This window comes from Mustela nigripes, chromosome 18, assembly GCF_022355385.1.
Source record: "Mustela nigripes isolate SB6536 chromosome 18, MUSNIG.SB6536, whole genome shotgun sequence".
NCBI lineage: Eukaryota > Metazoa > Chordata > Mammalia > Carnivora > Mustelidae > Mustela > Mustela nigripes.
This window is the reverse complement of record NC_081574.1, coordinates 7,225,997-7,245,250: the sequence shown is the minus strand read 5'-3', so window position 1 is coordinate 7,245,250 and position 19,254 is coordinate 7,225,997. Positions and strand designations below refer to the sequence as shown.

The 19,254-nt window shown below is 39.4% G+C and overlaps 1 protein-coding gene across 1 annotated transcript; it reads left to right on the top strand.

Annotated features, from left to right (window-relative positions):
• The first annotated feature begins 3,099 nt into the window (after positions 1-3,099).
• Positions 3,100-18,036, top strand: SPATA4 (spermatogenesis associated 4). Its single transcript, XM_059384135.1, is given in 7 exon segments — positions 3,100-3,317; positions 4,150-4,279; positions 4,647-4,765; positions 4,876-5,096; positions 12,272-12,388; positions 16,003-16,035; positions 16,038-18,036. Coding segments are annotated over 7 exon segments (909 nt in total). The 3' UTR covers positions 16,109-18,036.
• The last annotated feature ends 1,218 nt before the right edge of the window (positions 18,037-19,254 follow it).

Here is a 19,254-nt window from a genome sequence, read left to right as displayed (position 1 = left end):
CTACCCCAGGACCCTGTAAGCCTACTTTAACATATAAAAATTCCTTTGGAAATGTCCTTTACTTGTAAATCCCCCAAGATATTTGCTGGCAATCATCCCCAAAGCATATAACCCACCAATATACATCTGAAAGGTCTCATGATGAGGGTTTTATGAGACAGTAATAAATGACCTTTCCCCAACAATAGCTAGCCCCCTCAAGGTCCTGGAAACCTTGCTTCTAAAATTCCTTAGAGACTTTCATTATCCATAACCCCCTCCCAACTTGAAAGTATCTAAAGAGCCAGTCCTCATGACCCCATTGCCAGGACCTCTCTGCCCACGGGTCCCGTCCCCGCGCTTTAATAAAATCATCTTTTTGCACCAAAGATTTTAGCCCTCGGCTTCGAAACTAATGCCTTTCCTACGTCAGTCAAACTAACAGAAATAGATGATTCAGGAAGCAATTGCCACTGCTAGAACAGATTTAAGAAATTAGGGTTATAAGAGCCTAGAACTTGGAGGGAAAGTTCCATAGAATGACTCTTGAAAGGGGACAGTAACTACGGGGCTGGTGTCGACTCTTCCAGAGCTCAGAAGGGCCCTCCGGGAGTAAAATCCCTGTCTCTGGAAGGAGGGTCACTTCTCAGCGCTTGCTAAACATCTGAGGGAGTATGATGAAATCTGCTCCAGGAGAGCTAAAAAAAAAAAAAAAAAAAAAAAAAAAAGGTTGGAGAGTGGAACCAGCTGTCACTGCCAGGTTAAGCTTTGTTGCTGCGGTGACACCCTGATGAAAGGCCCACAGAGGGGGAAACAGCAAAGCCGGTTCCCTTCTCGCCTTCTCTTCCCGTCCTGGCCTCTCTCTAGCTCCCCCTATTGTCACAATTTAATAAAAGTTTTAGCAAAGGAGAAATCACACTGTGGCATTCCCACAAGCTAAATACAGAACGGTGTGTCTGAAACAGAGATGTGTCTGACTAACAAGTGGCATCTTTATTACAGGAAAGGTCTGACTCTTAGCAACACTGCTCAATTGGGCTCTAATCTCCCTCCTTAGCCGTGACTACCTGAATATTGCCTTAGAATTTATGCCAAAGCCTAGGCACTTTCTCTAACCCGAATGATGAGTTATTTCCCCAAACTCATTGAAAGACTCTCAAATCTCAGATGATATCATCTGTGTTTTTGCGCACAGCAATCATTGTGTGGAACTTCCCCGTCGCCCTCATCCCACAGATTCCCTGTCTTAGAAATAGTAATTTACACTTGTTCTAGGCTCTTTGCATGTTGTTCATTTAATCCTTAACACAACCCTCTGAGGTACACGCTATTTATTTTCTTCTTTTACAAATAAAAATGGTTATATAATTTGCCTGAAGTCACATCACTAATAAAAAGTAGACCTGGACCTCCAAAACCTCTGTCATAAATAATCTAAGATACTGCCTTACAAGATCCAAATCTAAGGTCACTTTCTCCAAAAGGACTCCTAGAGTCCCTCAGGCCAAATTGTTTGCTTCCTCCCTGATACTAACATATTTTTATCGTGGCAGAGCTTTCCAGTGTACATGATCTTTTTACTGATATTTATATCTGTGTACCTTCTATAAATAATCCAGCACACAGCTGTCTAATGGAACCTCCCGCAATGACAGGGTAGCTGCACTCTACAACACAGCCACTGGCCACATGTTGGTATTAAACAGTTGAAATGTAGCCAGTGTTACTCATCTTATTTTATTTAAATTTATATCTAAATCGCCACAGGCGGCTCGTGGCTACAGTATTGGATCATGAAGATCTAATGCATAACATAGCACAGAAGGGCTCCTCAAAAAAAAAAAAAAAAATTTCACTGAATGAATGAACCTTAAAGGAAAACTTCATTGGGAAAGAAGAAAACACTTTCTTATTATTTTTTTTAAGATTTTTATTTATTTGAGAGAGAGAGAGAGCGAGCATGAAAGGGGCAAGGGGCAGAGGGAGGAGCCGGCTCCCTGATGAGCAGAGGGCCTGATGTGGGACTTGATCCTGGGACTCCAGGATCATGACCTGAGCTGAAGGCAGTTGCTCAACCAACTGAGCCACCCAGGTGCTCCTTTCTTATTTTTTTTTAAACCATATACAGATTCATTAATAAATGTGTTTATGAGTAAACATTCAGCAAAATATCATAGACTTCCACTACCAAGATCTAACCCATATTTTATCTTGCATAATAATACTATATTATAAATAATATTTTATATATTATATTATTATATATAATATAATATATAATAATAATATAATAATACATATCAATATGCCACATTAAGTGACTTTTTATTTTTTGCAAAAACTTTAAAGGATTTTAATCTGTTATATAAATATTTAATTTATAACTGATGATGTTGGCTCTGCAATCATTTTTCTTTTTTTTATGCATTGTTCACTGATAAATCCCAGATGACTAGGTCAGTGCCTGGCACATACTAGGGACTCAAATAATTGCTGAAAGAAAGAATCATATATACGAGGGCATTTTTGTGAAATGTGAAAACTTACAAATTATTTTTTAATAATTTTGATTATGTAATTTTTATGAATGTCATAACTAAGGAAGCATGTTAAATCTGTAAACGTTAGACATCGTTCATTTTAATTCCAAAAACTTTTTCTTTGGCGTTTTGGAGCAAATACCCTATCACTGACAATTTCTGAACAAAAACCGACCGGCTTTTCACATCCTCCTCAAAATGCTTGACTGAAAATAGGTCTTTTTCAGGCCTATCTTGTGGGCTGAAACCACAATGTTTAAAAAAAGTAAATTCATAAGGGCAATCAAGGGGTTTGGGTGGTAGTTCCAAGTTGGTTAGAAGTGAGTCTAACCACAGCCAAAATTGAAAGCGTCCACCCAATGAGGCCAGGGATCATGTTCCCCATTCCCAAGCGTTAGCTCCCCAAACTGGGGGACCCCCTTGGCCCCCGCCTACCCCACTGAAGCCCCGCCCACCCACAGTCCCCGCCCCACAGCACCGAGGCCCCGCCCCACCCCCAAGTTCCCTCGGCCTCGCTGAGGCTCCGCCCCCGCAGGCCCCGCCCCGCCGCGGGTGCTGCCATAGCAACTCAGAAAGCGACATGGCTGCCGCCGGCCTGGGACGAGGGTTTTTGATACAGCCGGCGGCAGCCCTGCCCAAGTCACCGTCATTTTCGCTACAGCCAGCTGCTCCCACCCGAGGGAAGCCTCAGAAATGTCTGGTCTATCCTCATCCACCGAAGAGCTCCCGCCTGTCTCGGTCGGTTCTGCGCTGGCTGCAGGGCCTGGATCTCACTTTCTTCCCCAGGAACGTCAACAGGTGCAGGAGCGAGCCGCCTACACTGGCCTGAGCATCCCGGGGACCCACGGACGACCCCCTTGCCCCTCCTGCCCCGCCGCCGCTCAGGGGCCGCCCCACTCAGCTTGCCTGCTCCGCCCAGTCTAGGTTTCCGAGCCAGACCCCTGCCGGCGCAGCGCACACCCGCACAAATACACCCGCTGCTCTGGGGAGCGGGTCTACACCACACACGAGGACGCATCCTCCCATTTACCCGTTCAGTCAATCATCACAGTTCAGACTTGGGCTAATGTAGAGCGCCTCGGTGTCCACAAAAACATTTCAACAGTCAAGCCTCTTTCTTTAGAGACGCTGGACATCAACTAACACCCGAGGGGATCAGTTTCCCCTCCGGATGGCGTCTGTCTCCTTCAGTCAGCCACCCCACACCTAACAGGCAGCTCATATCTGCTCTGGGAATGCGAACTAACTAACACAAACGGGAAGACGATCACATTTTTTGCAGTCAAGGACTCTGGTTTACTAATTTCAATATTTCTTAATAAAGACGTGCCTGAGATTTTCAATGTGCCTAGGAATCACCTAGGGATCTTGTTAAAAGGCAGATTCAATACAGACTAACAGTATGGGTTCATAAAAAGGACGCCAAAGCCTCTGGTGTGTATCTAACCTTATCAAAACTCTATTCCATAGAAAATCTTCCCCAGAGCACTGATCCAAAAATGTAATTTTATAAGTTATTTCCCATCAGTATGGAATATTCATTTAATCGGTGTTAATTGATTATAAAATACTACAACTGTTCAAGTAACTACATTTTATTTCATTTCCTTAATGCTATCTTATGGATCAGGGATTTTTCAAATGGTTTCCTGATTGCAGAAATATTCACTATATATTATCCCTGGGACCTTAAATTGTCATCCTTTGAAAATGGAACTTCTTTGAAAGTCAAGTTGAATAACTGGGCACTGTTGGAGCAGGTAAGTTCGCAGTCACTCGCACTTTGTTAAGAATTTTGTGTCTTTAAAGGTGTGCTCAAGACCTCTCAGATTCTACAATGTGTGGGTGTGGTTGTGTGTTGGAGTTGGCTGCTCATCTCTCTGTAATTAAAAATAATGTTATTAAAGTTTGTCAAGTGTCACTTATGAAACTGAGCATACTCATTTCAAATTGGAATGGAACAGAATAATTGGTTTTCTTGCTGAAGAGTAATAATTTTTAATAATTAACATGTTAAACACAAAAAAATTAGTTAAGAGACAAAAGGGGGATTAAAGTGAATTCATTGTAATTGGAGATTTGTATAGAACTTCTGATAATGAAAATACTTTCTTTCTACTATTAAAGTTCCTGGCAAGAAAAAAATTTAAATTATCTAAAGAGCTAATCCATGGAACAATTCATTGCAAAGCTGGAGTACCTGAAATCCTGATCCAAGAGGTTTATACCTTGTTAACACATCGAGAGTAAGTCATTTGGAATTTTTCTAGCAATACAGTTTAAGATGAAAATTTGATCATATCAGTCTCGTTACGAAAATGTGGCTTGTCAACAGTTCTTCATTTTTTGTTTCCAGAATTAAAAGCATCCAGGACGACCTCGTAAATTTCACGGACTACAGTTACCAGATGCATTTGCCCCTGGTTCCTCGGTCTACAGCTTCAAAGTCAATTAAAAATAACATCAGGTTATCCGAAATGATAAGCAATCCCAACATACTCAGCAATGAACTGAAAGTAGAGTTCCTCTTGCTTTTACAAATGTTGCAAAGAAAATTGAGCAGAAAATTGAATCCAAGTAAGTTTTCCTTGGAAATAGTTGAGTTCTTCCCAACTTAATGAAGCTATACTTGAGTACAGATGAAAGAAAAGCTGGTTGTTGTCTGTCTCATTTCCACTTTTGCTGTCGCTGGCTTAAAGGGAAAATAGCTACCTTATGCTAGCAGTGGAATGATTTATTATCATTGGAGTGGTTTATGTAATTTTTCTTTTTTTTAAGATTTTATTTATTTGACAGGGATCACAAGTAGGCAGAGAGGCAGGCAGAGAGAGAAGGGGGAAGCAGGCTCCCTGCTGAGCAGAGAACCCAATGCCGGGCTGATCCCAGGACCCTGAGATCATGACCTGAGCCAAAGGCAGAGGCTTTAACCTACTGAGCCACCCAGGCGCCCCTATGTAATAATTTTTCTAATGCAAGCATAGCTTAACCTAGTATATTAATACTTTGAAGAAAAATGTTAGTGAAAGTGTTCACATAAAATTTTGTGGGAAATAAGTTCATATAGTGTCTTGAAATAATAATTTTATTATTATAAAATTAGTTACTAAAGAAGATGAGAATATTTAAGACTTCATCAGGATATAAGTACTACAGGAAAAGCCTGACTACCATGATTCACTCTAGATGCTCTTTATCATATGGTCAGTGTTATGCTTTCTGTAGTAGCTTCCATGCGTAGATTGGGTAGGGTAAGGCAAGGCAGATTGGGGTAATCCTCGGCAACCTTCCACAGGTATCACTGAAATATTCTCAAAGCATCCAGAGCATTTGCCATCAGAGTCCCAATAGATGGCAAGTAAACTTTATCTTTCTCTCTCTCTCTCTTTCTTTTCTAACACCACTCGTGTCCCGGAAGTCCTGGAATTTTTTAGTCCTTGATTCCAGCATGTAGTGACTTCATTGTGACCGTGGCATCCAAACCATTAAGGAATAAGGTAGCTGTAGTCATTAGGATTCCTCTCTTTTGAACCCCAATTTTCTGAAGAGCCATTTTCTCTCTAGTCCCTGGAAGGAAAGAAGAGCAGTAACTTTCACTTCACCTTAACTGTGAGTTGGGTATATTGCATTTCGTTCTCCGTTACTTTGTTCATCTGCCATTGCCTGTCATTTTTTGTTTCTCTTCCTTGATTTGCTCTCACTTCTGGTTCCACTCATGAATTTGTAAGTAGAGAAAGAATTGAGGTTATTAATCCTGTTGTGGAATTTTATGTTCATATTCTTGTGTATGTCTCTTAAACATTGAAATTTTGCTGTGACTTTCATCCTATATGCATGCATATAATGTGTATGTACAATTTAAAGACGACAATGGTTAAACATTTCTGTATCCCTCCTTTATGCTCTATGACGTGACACGTTATCAATACCTTCACATTCTGCCGGTGTCCTTCTGACTGGATTCTCCATAGTTCCCTCTGAGAGTGACCACTGTTGTGTCACCTTTGTTTATAATATCCTTGATGTTAAAAAAAAAAAAAAAAACAGTTCATGTACACAATTTATGTTCTTCTTAATTTCATTCATGTTTATTTCTTAATTTAGATTGTACCCATCTTTGTAGTAGGCAGAATGGGGTTCCCATTCTTGTTCATGCCCGAGGACCCGGCACCTGTGAATATGTAGCATAACAGGGCAAAAGAGGCTTTGCAGAAGCTGCAGACCTTGAAGTAGGGAGTTAATGCTGGGTTACTCAGTGGGTCCAGTCTAATCCCAGGAGCACTTAAAAGCAGAGATCTTTCTCCAAGTGGAATTGAGTGATGAGGCAGAAGAGGAAATAGGAGTGATCTGAAGTGTGAGAGGGCTTCAACCTTCTCTTGTTGCTGGAGCCATGCAGAGACCACAGGAAGGTAGGGGCGTGGCCTCAACGAGTGAAGAACAACCTCGGGGACAGCCAGCAACCAGATAGCGACTTTGAATCTCGAGATGAGAGGAATCACATTCTGCCAAAAACCCGAATAAGCATGAGAGAGGATTCATCCCCAGGGCTTCCAGAAGGAATGCCACCCTGCCAACACCTTGACTTCAGCCCGGTGAGACTCTAAAAAGGAGCTCTCAGATTTCTATACTCTGAGATAAAAATGGCTGTTGTTTGTAAGTCACCAAATTTATGGAAATTTGTTACGGCAGAAATGAAAAATACAAACTTCATGGTTAATACTGTTGGCATCATGGGGTTATAAAAAAAAAATTCTCCTATAATTTAAATTTCCTGAAGTTTATTTAGCTTTTCCCTTTTCTTTTTTTTAAATTTTCAATTCCAGTAAAGTTAGCATACAGTGTTGTCTTCGTTTCAGGTGTACAATATAGTCATTCAACACCTCCACGTGTCGCCCAGTGCTCATCACAAGTGCACACCTTCATCCCCATCACCTACTGCGCCCATCCCCCCCATCCACCTGCCTTGAGTTTGTTCTCCAGAGTTAACAGTCTGTTTATTGGTTTGCTGCTCCATTTTTTCCTTTGCTCATCTGTTTTGTTTCTCAAAGTCCACATGTGAGGGAAATCATACGGTATTTGTCTTTCCCTGATTTATTTGGCTTGGCATTGTACTCTCTAGCTCCATCTACATTGTTGTAAATGGCAAGATTTCATTCATTTCTACGGTTGAGTAAAATTCCATTATTTACGTACACACACATACTACCTCTTCTTTATTCATTTATCAATGGACACCTGGGCTGCTTCCATAGTTTAGCTAGAGTAAATAATGCTGCAATAAACACAGAAGTATATTAATCTCTTTGAATTAGTGTTTTTGTATTCTTCTGGTAAATACACAATAGCATTATTACTGGATTGTTGGGTGGTTCTGTTTTTAAGGAAGCTCCATATTATTTTCCGCAGTGGCTGCATGAGTTTGATTTCCCACCGACAGGCATTGAGGGTGTCTTTTTCTCCACATGGTCACCAACACTTCTTTCTTGTGTTGTTGATTTTAGTGATTCTGACAGGTGTGAAGTGGTATCTCATTGTAATTTTGATTTGCATTTCCCTGATGATGAGTGATGTTGAGCATCTTTTCGTGTATCTGTTGACCATCTGGATGTCTTCTTTGAAGAAATGTCTGTTTATGTCTTCTGCCTATTTTTAAATTGGATTTTTTTTGGGGGTGTTGGGTTGTATAAGTTCTTTATATTTTTTGGATACTGACCATTTATCACATATGTCATTTGCAAATATCTTCTCCCATTCCACAGATTGCCTTTTAGTTTTATTGATTGTTTCCTTCACTGTGCAGAAACTTTTTATTTTTATGCAGTCCCAATAGTTTATTTTTATTTCCCTTGCCTCAGGAGACATATCTATAAAATTGTTGCTATATTAGCCTTTCACTTTTAAGATTTTTTTCAACTTTATTGAGTTATAATTGACAAATAGAAAGTATATATATTTAAGGTATACAACTTCATGTTTTGATGTACATATACTTGTATAATCACTTCAATCAAACATATCCATCATCTCACATGATTGTCATTTTTTTTGTTTCTTTGTTTTCTTCTTTTTTCTTTTTTTCTTTGTTTCCTTCTTTTTTCTTTTTCTCTTTGTTTGCTTGGTATGGTGAGTATGCTTAGGATCAACACTTTAGGACATTTCAAGTACACGATACACTATTAACTGTACTCACTATGCTGTATATTTGACCTGCAGAATTTACCCATCTTGCATACCTTTGACCAGCTTCTCCCCAGGTCCCCTTCCCCCCAATTCCTGGATGTTACCATTCTACTCTCTGCTCCTACGACTCTATTTTTGAGTCCACCTAGAAGTGAAATCATGCAGTATTTGCTTTTCCATGTTTGGCTTATTTCGTTTAGCATAAAGGCTGATTAATATTCCATTTTGTGTGTGCGTGTGTGTGTCTGTATACACATTCATACCGCGTTTTCTTTATACATTCATGCATTTTGGACATTTCCATATCTTTGGCTACTATGAATAATGTTGCAATGAACATGGTACAGATACCTCTCTGAAATACTGATTTCATTTCCTTTGGATATATACCCAAAAATGGTATTGTTGGATCATACAGTATTTCTATTTTTAATTTTGGGTCTTCATACTATTTTCCATAATGGCTGTACAAATTTACATTCTGCCAACAGTGTAGAAGGGTTCTCTTTTCTTCTAATTCTCACCAACACTTTTTATATTTTGTATTTTTTGATAATAGTGATTCTAACAGGTGTATGATGATATGTTACTGTGGTTTTGACTGCATCTCCCTGATTACTGATCATGATTAGTGATGTTGAGTACCTCTTTAAATATCTGTTGGCCATTTGTATATCTTGTTTTTTAAAAGACTGTATTTTTTAAAAAGATTTTATTTATTTATTTGACAGAGATCATAAGTAGGCAGAAGCAGGCAGAGCGTGGGTGTGGGGGTGAAGCAGGCTCCCCGCCAAGCAGAGAGCCGGATGCGGGGCTTGATTCCAGGACCCTGGGATCATGACCCGAGCTGAAGGTAGAAGCTTTAACCCACTGAGCCACCCAGGTGCCCCAAAAGAATGTATTTTTTAAGTACGATCTACACTCAACATGGGGCTCAAACTCATAACCCCAAGATCGGGAGTCACACACTCCACTAACCAAGACAGGCAGTGCTCCTGTATTCCTTATTTTGAGAAATGTCTACTCAGGTCCTTTACCCAGTTTTTAGTTGGGTTATTTGTTTTGTCCACTATTGAATTTTATGAGTCCTTATATGTTTTGGATATTACATTTTACATAGTTATACATTACAAATTATAAAACATTGATGAAGAAAATAAAAGAAGAGAGATAAATGGAAAGACATCCCATGTTCATGGATTAGAAGAATTAATCTTGTTAAAATGTCTATACTACCAAATCGATCTATAGATTCAAAGCAAGCTTGCAAAATTTCAATGGTAGTCTTTACAGAAATAGAAAAAACAATCCTGAATTCCTATGGAAACAAAAAAGAACCCAAAAAGCCAAAAGCAATTTGAGAAAGAAGAACAAAGCTGGAGGCATCACGCTTCCTGATTTCACACTGTAATACAAAGCTATAGTAATTAAAATAGTAAGATACTAACATAAAAACATATGGACCAATGAAACAAAATGGCAAGTCCAGAAATACATCCATGCATTTACAGACACTTGATCTTCAATAAGGATGCCAAGAACACACAATGGGGAAAAGATAATCTCAACAAATCATGCTGAGAAAATTGGATATGCACTTGTAGGAAGAATGAGGTTGGACCCTTACCTCACACCCCAGCACAAGACCAGAACAGGTCTTAAACACAAGATCTGAAGCCATAAAACAACTAGAAGAGTACACAGGAAAAAACTTGCTTAACACTGGCATTGGCGATGATTTTTTGGAGATGACATCTGAAGCACAAGAAACAAAAGCAAAACAAACATGGGATTCTATCAAAAAGGCTTCCACATAAAAAAGAAAACAAGAGTGAAAAAGGAACCTATAAAATGAAAAAAAAATGTTTGCGAAGCATAGATCTGGTAAGGGGTTAGTTAGTCTCTTAAGATCTGAATTTGTCTGCAAATGAAATGGAGAACAAGTTCTGTTGCAGACCATTTCTTGAACAATCTTGTTCTTTTCTCACTGGTTCATAACACCCTCATGTCTCAAATGTTTCCGGTTTCTTTATATATATATGGCCTGTTTCTGGTCACTTGCTGGTCTTGTCTACCCCTGTGCGACTGCAACACCACAGTCTTAGTTACTATTGCTTTACAGTAAGTGCTGACACTTGCTAAAGCAAGTCTTGCAATTCATCTTTGAAGTGTTCTGTTGCATGGATCTTTGTTATTTCATTGACTGTGACTTTAAATGTTATGAATTCAGTAGAACTGCCTACTGTTACATTTGCATTCACATCTATCGTATTATTTCATGGTCTTTGCTTTCTTTTTCTGTTACTTGTTTTTGTCTCACCTGTCTTTTCTTTCAGATTAAATTTTTTTAAAGACTCCCCCCACACCTGATCCCTACTAATTTGTTAAATTTTAAATTTCTACTCTTTTTAGTGCCGCCCTAAACATTTTTACATGTAAATTTATCCTAATCTGAAATTAATATCTTTACTTTCTCTAAGGACCCTAAAACACTATGACACTCATGGCTCCTGGCCAGCCCCCTACCACTCTTCAGCATTTTATTTGTCAAGTTATTTTTTTAATACGACAAATCAGATACAATTATTCTTTATACCTAACATTTGCTTACCTTTAGTCGATCTCACCATTTTTGCTTCTCATTGGCTCTAGTTGGGATTTCTAGAGCAAAGCACAACTATTTACTTTTCTCTTTGAATGTCCCTCTTTGTGCAAAGCTAACCTCTATCTCTCTTGTCTTTCTCTGACCAATTTCTCTTTAGCTATGGACCACTTCAACCCTTCAGATTCTTGAACAATATTCTATTCTCACAAGTCTTGATTTTTGAGACTCCTGATTTTAAGCTCAAAGTAATTAACTATGATAATTATAGGTCTGAGAATGTTACTGATCAGAGCTGTATAGAGCACCAACAGGGTCTGACTGATGAGTAGAAATTACCTTAGACTCTTCTTCAAGCCTCAGTGAAGGCTGAGGGCTACAGAGGAGGGGTAAGTGATCTTTAGAAGCACAGGGAAATTAATGCCCAAGTGTGATAGTTATGGATTTAATGAGAAATGTAGGAAACATAGAAGTAGTTTTAAGTCACTCTTTTTATAGTATAAACAGTTTTGAAAAATGAAATAAATCCTGTATGATTTTGTTATATGAAATATAAAAATATCATCTCACCTGTTATGACAGAAGTCAATACAGTGTTCTCTTTTTAGGGTGCTGTATGGGAGGGATAAGCAGAGGATTTGTACTAATAATACACCCCAGGTGTATTCATTCCAAAAATTTGATAGACTGCAAACACATGATTTGACCACTTTTCTGTATACATATTATTAAAAAAAACTTATTAAGAAGCCAATAGGAAAACAAATATATTGTCTTTAAAGCAACTATTTTGTGGCTCATAGGTGTGGACAATGTGGGGAAAGGTCTAATAACCTCCCTCTCCACACCACTCTTAGGACGATGATTAAAGAGGCGTCTAAAGAATTTGCCCAATTTGTAAACTGTGGTGTCTTATTTTGGCCATGGCTGTAGTGAATTTCTAACCAAGAGTTTCTGTACTCATATTTTCTAGAATGGTTTGAGGTCAAACCAACAGTGGGAGAACTTACTCTCAGTCGTCTTCCTCCCCAAGTCTCTGGGTGCAAGCACAAGGCCATGATTTCGAGGGAAGGCGTTGCTCCTGTTTTACGTGAGTTGTTATTTTTAACTTGTAACCAATTAAATGACGGTTTCTACTTTGTTCCTTTACATTTCAAAAAGTAGTTAAAACGTCAGTCTAGGCCTTCAGTCTACCACTGTGCGTAGGGTTGCTAGGCTGCTATGCTTTTGATGGATGGGAGGGCCCCGGGGTCTGCTAAGCACCATCATTTCTGCTATGATTTCTGAGAGACAGGTGAGTCTGGAACAGGCAGGGCTCATCAGCAGAGCTCAAAGCTCAGTTCTCTAGCAGGGGTGACGGATCGTCTCAAGGCAGCAAAGGACACATGCATGCCTTAATTTCCCCAGCGGTTGTATCATGAGAAGCCACTTGTTTAAACTCTGGTAGTTCAGAAAGCATTGACAGCATGGCAAACCACTGCCCACAGGCCCAAGTCAGTATCCTGCCTGTTTTTACACAGCCTGCAAGTTAAGGATGGCTTTCACATTCTTCTGTGGCTGAAAAAAAAAATACCAAAAGAAAAGTGATATTTCCTGACACAAGAACATTATATAAAATTCAAATTTCCACGTCCATAAATAACGTTGTATTGGAAGCTGGCCACGCCTGTTCTTTATGCCTTGTCTGCGGCACATTTCGCCCAACAGCAGAGCCAAGTCACAGCCCAGTCACGGGCTGGCATTGCCCACAAAGAAGTTTCTAGACTTAGCGAATACAGAAAGACAGAACCAATACAACTAATAATTCTGGGGACATGTTGAGGACATATATTTATTAAAAATTATTCAGTTTATCTGAAATTCAGATTTAACTGAGGGTCCATCTTTTATCTGACAAAACCTACCACGAAGTCTGAAATACTGGCTGTCAGGCCTTTGATGGAAGATATTTGGGGACATCTGCTACAGGGGATGCTTTCTACCATGCTAAGGGATTTCATGGAGAAAAAAAGGTCTTTATTTACATAAGGTCTGGAAAAGCATGTCAACAGATTCCTTCCTTTCAACTTAGGATTTCACAGAGCCTTTTATATGCTAATGTCATTGTAAATATTAAAGAGCAGAGGTGCCAATCGAGTGTTTTCCAAGCTCTATTTGATCACATGTCACTCTCTAGCTAACGGCCCGCTAGAGCTACTGTTTCTCGGGGCGCACTTAACTTCTAGACATTAGGCCAGGCCCTGAAAACCTCCAACTCCTCACATGCCCGAGGCATGGAACTCAGCACGACAGAACCCAACAGAGTGAGTTAATGATGTTTCTATGAAAAAAAAAAATGTATCCATAGTTTCACCCTCAGATTCTGGGCCCACAGCCTCTCCTTCACCCTGTCTCAACCTCCTGCCCATAGGGAGGCCTGCAGTGGAAGCCCCGGCAGGCTGAGGCCCAGTCGGTGTGGGGTCGGGGGGGTAGCCTGCACGGGGCGCTTTGGGTTCACTTGCTCGTGAACCCCTCCAGCTGCTTGGACCTGGGTGGGGCTGGGGAAGCACAGGACCACTTGCTTGAGACCTGCAGAGAAATGGCAGGACAGAGTTGCAGCAGGGCTTCCTTCCAGTGTGAGAAACAGATGCAAAGGGTCCGTATTTGAGAAAATGATGCCTCCTGGGACTTGAATTGCTAAAGAGCATTCCTCATTTCTGTTCTCTTTTCAGAAAAACTTCAAGGTCACATAGGACTTTTTGGAACAATAATGCTATCATTATTTCAGATCAGAACCCCCTAGTAGAGTGGACTCTTGCTTTTACAATTTGAATCATGTCTGAGCCGCTATGAATAACTTCTCCCCCATTTTATGCTCTGTGCTCTTTTTTTTTTTTACTTTTTTAAAATTTTTTATAAACATATATTTTTATCCCCAGGGGTACAGGTCTGTGAATCACCAGGTTTACACACTTCACAGCACTCACCAAAACACATACCCTCCCCAATGTCCATAATCCCACCCCCTTCTCCCAAACCCCCTCCCCCCAGCAACCCTCAGTTTGTTTTGTGAGATTAAGAGTCACTTATGGTTTGTCTCCCTCCCAATCCCATCTTGTTTCATTGATTCTTCTCCTACCCACTTAAGCCCCCATGTTGCATCACCACTTCCTCATATCAGGGAGATCATATGATAGTTGTCTTTCTCCGCTTGACTTATTTCGCTAAGCATGATACGCTCTAGTTCCATCCATGTTGTCGCAAATGGCAAGATTTCATTTCTTTTGATGGCTGCATAGTATTCCATTGTGTATATATACCACATCTTCTTGATCCATTCATCTGTTGATGGACATCTAGGTTCTTTCCATAGTTGGGCTATTGTGGACATTGCTGCTATAAACATTCGAGTACACGTGCCCCTTTGGATCACTACGTTTGTATCTTTAGGGTAAATACCCAATAGGGCAATTGCTGGGTCATAGGGCAGTTCTATTGCTCTGTGCTCTCTTTTTTCTGAGTCCCTCTCACTTCGGTGGTCTTTTTCTATCCTTTTAAACTAGATGATGGGCCTATGGGGGTTTTCAGGGCAGATCAGGATGAGAAGAAACAGGCTTTTGTCTTTTTACGTCTCTCAGTCCTATTCCAGATACCTGGATTCTCTTAATCTAGGCAGAATGGAAAGTAATGAGCAAATCGAACAGACTTTGGTAATTATACGGATGAGAGCTGTTTTGCTCAACTTTATTTTCTTCCCAAATTCGTTCAAGGGATTCCATTTCAGTTGTTTCTTTTTTACATTTAAATTCAATTAGCCAGCATATAGTACATCGTTCGTTTTTGGAGTGGTGTTCAGTGGTTCACTAGTTGCATAGAACACCCAGTTCCCCCCACATCACGTGCCCCCTTCATGCCCATCATTCCCCTCTCCTGTGGGTTACCCCGTCTCCCCACTCTCCTCCTTTTCAGTTGTTTCTCAGAAAAGAGTAGGGTGGTAAGCTCAGGTCAGCGCACAGAATTTGAAAGTCGGTGGAAGGAGAAGCAGAACTAGACCACAGGAACTGGGCCCCACTTTACCGTCGCAGATTGTGTGCACACGACACTGAAACCACAGGCCATTCATCTGAGAAGCTTCTAATGATCTGAGAGGTGGTGAAAATTGTTAGATTGGTCATTGCTTTTTTTGTTTTGTTTTGTTTTGTTTAACACTTAAATTCTTCCATGTGTTTTCCTAAACCTCACATCTAGCAAATATGAGACCAGTGGGGGGTTGAGGGGGGCAGATTTCTTAGGTGTCACTGGCTCCTCTCGTTCAAACTGAGTCTGGGCAGCTTGGAGGCTTCAGCGCCGAGTTCCAGAAACTCAACGATGAACTCCGTGCGTCTGCCAAACCTCGGCACTGTGAAAATCATGGCACCATTGCCTCAGCTGCTTTGAAGCAATGTCCAAAAATAACAGGCATATTCGGTGTCAGATACACCCAAATCAGCCCTGGCTATTTTAGGCGTGGCTCATGACTTTTGGAAGTGGGTGACATTCAGATTTTTAAATTTATGGCTACTCTCACGCATGCTTTAAATATTCTGTTTACCAGGCATTTGGACGAACCTGCGCTCAGCCTGCTGCCCAGCATTCTGCATGTGTCACGTGTTAGAAACACTGATCGTTGTGCAAATATCTAATAACCACAAACTGATTTTAATGTTGTTTATTTAAATATTCCAGGAAATACAGGTGCTGGTGGCAATCCACTTAAGAAACGCGTGTGAAGCAAGCTGGAAGATGTTCTTTTGAATCTGCCAGGAAATCTATCAGAAACGAGGAAAAGTAAGCTTGAGAAGTACCCATCTAATGATGTTGAAGAAGCGATGCCACCATCTCCTGCCACACTAAGGGGATAGAATTACCTAGTCTTGGATACATTAGTAAATTAAAGTGGTATCTCATCCATAATTGGGCTGAAGAACATGCGTTTTCAATTCAACAACCATTTATTAAACACCCGTGTGGTTACTGTTAAAAATACAAAATCAAATAACACAGAATGAGCAAGAATAATTTTAAAGGTACAGTTTAACATAATTCACCATGACGAGTAAGTCATTTCTCATAAATCCTGTAGGAATGGTGAGTCTACTTTGTAATACATTTTCCTCAGAAATGAAAAGAGCTACTACTTTGCGTGATATATATTCACACATCACGTGCATTTATAAGCGGCTTCATCCTGAATGGTGCTTATTACACACCGGCCCGCAGAGAAACTTGTTCACCCTCATAAATAGCCTGGCCTGAAACATTTTTAAAAAATAGGTGTCCCTTTTGATAGTGAGTGGTGGGAAAGGAAAATTGTGCTTCACTTGGAATTTGGTTCTGGTGTTTAGCAAATCATCCAGGTCAATTAAACATTTCCTACTGGTTGCTTCCACTCCCCATAATTTCAGTAGAAGGAAACCAAAGAGAGCTGCTATCTTGAAAGAGCAATGATATTGCATACATTCTTATAATTTTATATTCACATGCAGACATTATTTTTCTTCAATGGGAATTATTCATGCCTTTATGCTATCTCATTAACAGTCTCCTTGGCGACTTCCAACAGGAGTGTTTTGAATGCAGAATCCCATGACATGCCTGTCAATTTCCAGCTAAACTCTTGTCAGTGGTTCTGCATTTCCGAAGGCTTGGCTTTATTAGAATTTCTATCTCCAGAGACTCCCCAGTTTAATTTCACATTTTGGGGCAGGTGATATTTAGTAAAAGGAAGTAAAGAGAGCCCCAATGAAATAGGATTACTTCTTGGGAGCGTGTTTAGAAACCAGTTTATCTGAGGTAAAGGGTACACTTTAAATGCATATCTTACCAGCTATAGGTTATTTATCTGTGAATCTTGCGTTCTAATGGGACAAATCTAAAGTAGAAGATTAGGAGAATAACTTTCAACCCATAAAATATAAGGGTTATAGGAACAAGTCTTCTGAACCTTGGCAGGGGAAAAGATCCAGAGAGAAGGATTAGATTTGGATAAACAGTCATTTTAAAAGTTTCTTTTTTCTTCTCTTGACCATATGTTCAATCTCCTGAAAAAGCTAATCACTCATGGCCTAACTATGATAAGTTCCCAGGACTCCTGCGGGGCCTTTGGAGAGCTGTGGAAAGATGAGGTTGTCTTACAAGTTTCACTTCAGAGTGCGTGAGAACATGAAGGTAGCAGGCAAAGGCAAAGCGGCAGCTTCAAGAGCTTCCTGAAGAGGAGTTGTACTGAGAGGCCAACACTACCGGCATATCTGAGGAAGGCCATTTGCTTCACCAGGGATCTGTGGCAGAAGGAAGCAAGGAGCTTTTCTAGGAGCTAGAGCGCCTCCTCTAGGAGTTTCCAATCCACAGAACCCTTATCACGAACGGAAGGCTCTGGATACACTGTTAGTATTCATTAGTTTAGGGTTTATTGTAGTCAGTTTTTCTTGGGGAATCCTCCTGACAGTCCAAAGTGATTTTTCTAGGCTTCCAAGTAAGGCAGTCACTTACTTGATAGCTCAAGCCCTTTACATCTCTGATGACTCAGACCCAGCCTTTATGGAGAAACAGTGTTCTCTCGGGGCTGGTTTGGAGGACAATACTGATGCTCATCTTAGCAGCTAACTCTGTCATGTCTGGTTTTAATGCGGTATTTATTGAAATTCATACCTATATACGTAAAAATCTAGATAACTACAGGCCATATTAAGCACAGTCCTAAGGTATTTAAATTTAGCATAAAAGTTCTTTCATCAGTTAATTTAGGAATAAATGTTTCAAAGATATGGCACAATAAAAACTTAGTAAGAGTTGACAATGAAGATATCTTCTGTATGACTGCTACACTAAATAAGAAACGCTAAATTTTATAAACAATTGGTGAGGCTTTGCTCTATTCAGAATGCCTCTTGACTTAACACTGAAAAAGTGTCAATGTTCCTATTAAAAGGACACAAAATAAAAGTCATTGCTTTACTGCGATGATGTTCCTGAACACCTCTGGCTGATTTCATGGAAATATAGACAATAAATATATATAAATTTTGATTGACATGAAAATCATATTTTCACAAGATATAACTCATTTTGATGTTGCAACTGTGTTAACCATCCGGTAATTTTTATAGGCAAAATATTTTTCCAGTGTTATTAAAACCATTGTCTAATGAGACTTCTTTCATAAAAGCATAATTAAACTTGGAAAATAATTTATACACATCAGTAATATAGACATCTTCTAGTAGTAAAATAAGTTCATATTATTTGGGTTTCATGCATACGAAATTTAACAATAGAAAACCTTTTATAAATTTAAAAAATCGCTTTGTTTTTCATATTAAGGCACAAGAGATGCAAACTGACATGGTCAAATGACACAGTTCTATGAGGAATTCATAGTTATAATTGGTAATAAGGTATAGAACACTGTAGAAGTCAAAATAACAGATTTGTACTCGAATCAATCCAATTTAGATTTTAGACACAAATTGGGTTACTCTATTGTCTTCATGTGCTAAAGAGTTATATGAATTTTTCAGTTTATACATAAAATATTTTCCTGCATTCATTTAAAATGAAGAAGGAAACAATCATTTATATATGTATAACTTACAGTCAGTGGATCTTTTAAAGCAGTTAAAGCACAAAATATAGGCTTCTTAATCTATTTTAAGACAAAAATAAAGAGAATTATAGTGGGAGTTCAACTGCTATATATGAATGAAAAGATTTTACTACATACATGCTAATGAAAAATCTGCCTCATCTAAAAAATTCTGAGTTATGCCTATCACTAAGGATTTTAAAAATTTCATACTTTTGATGCACTGCATACATTCTCTTCTGTAATGTTCATTAAATTTTTTTATAAAATAGAATTTAGGCCTGTAACATCTTTTTGACAGTTAGAGCTGATCAATGCAATAGATATATACATAATATATATTGTTTTCTGTGTTA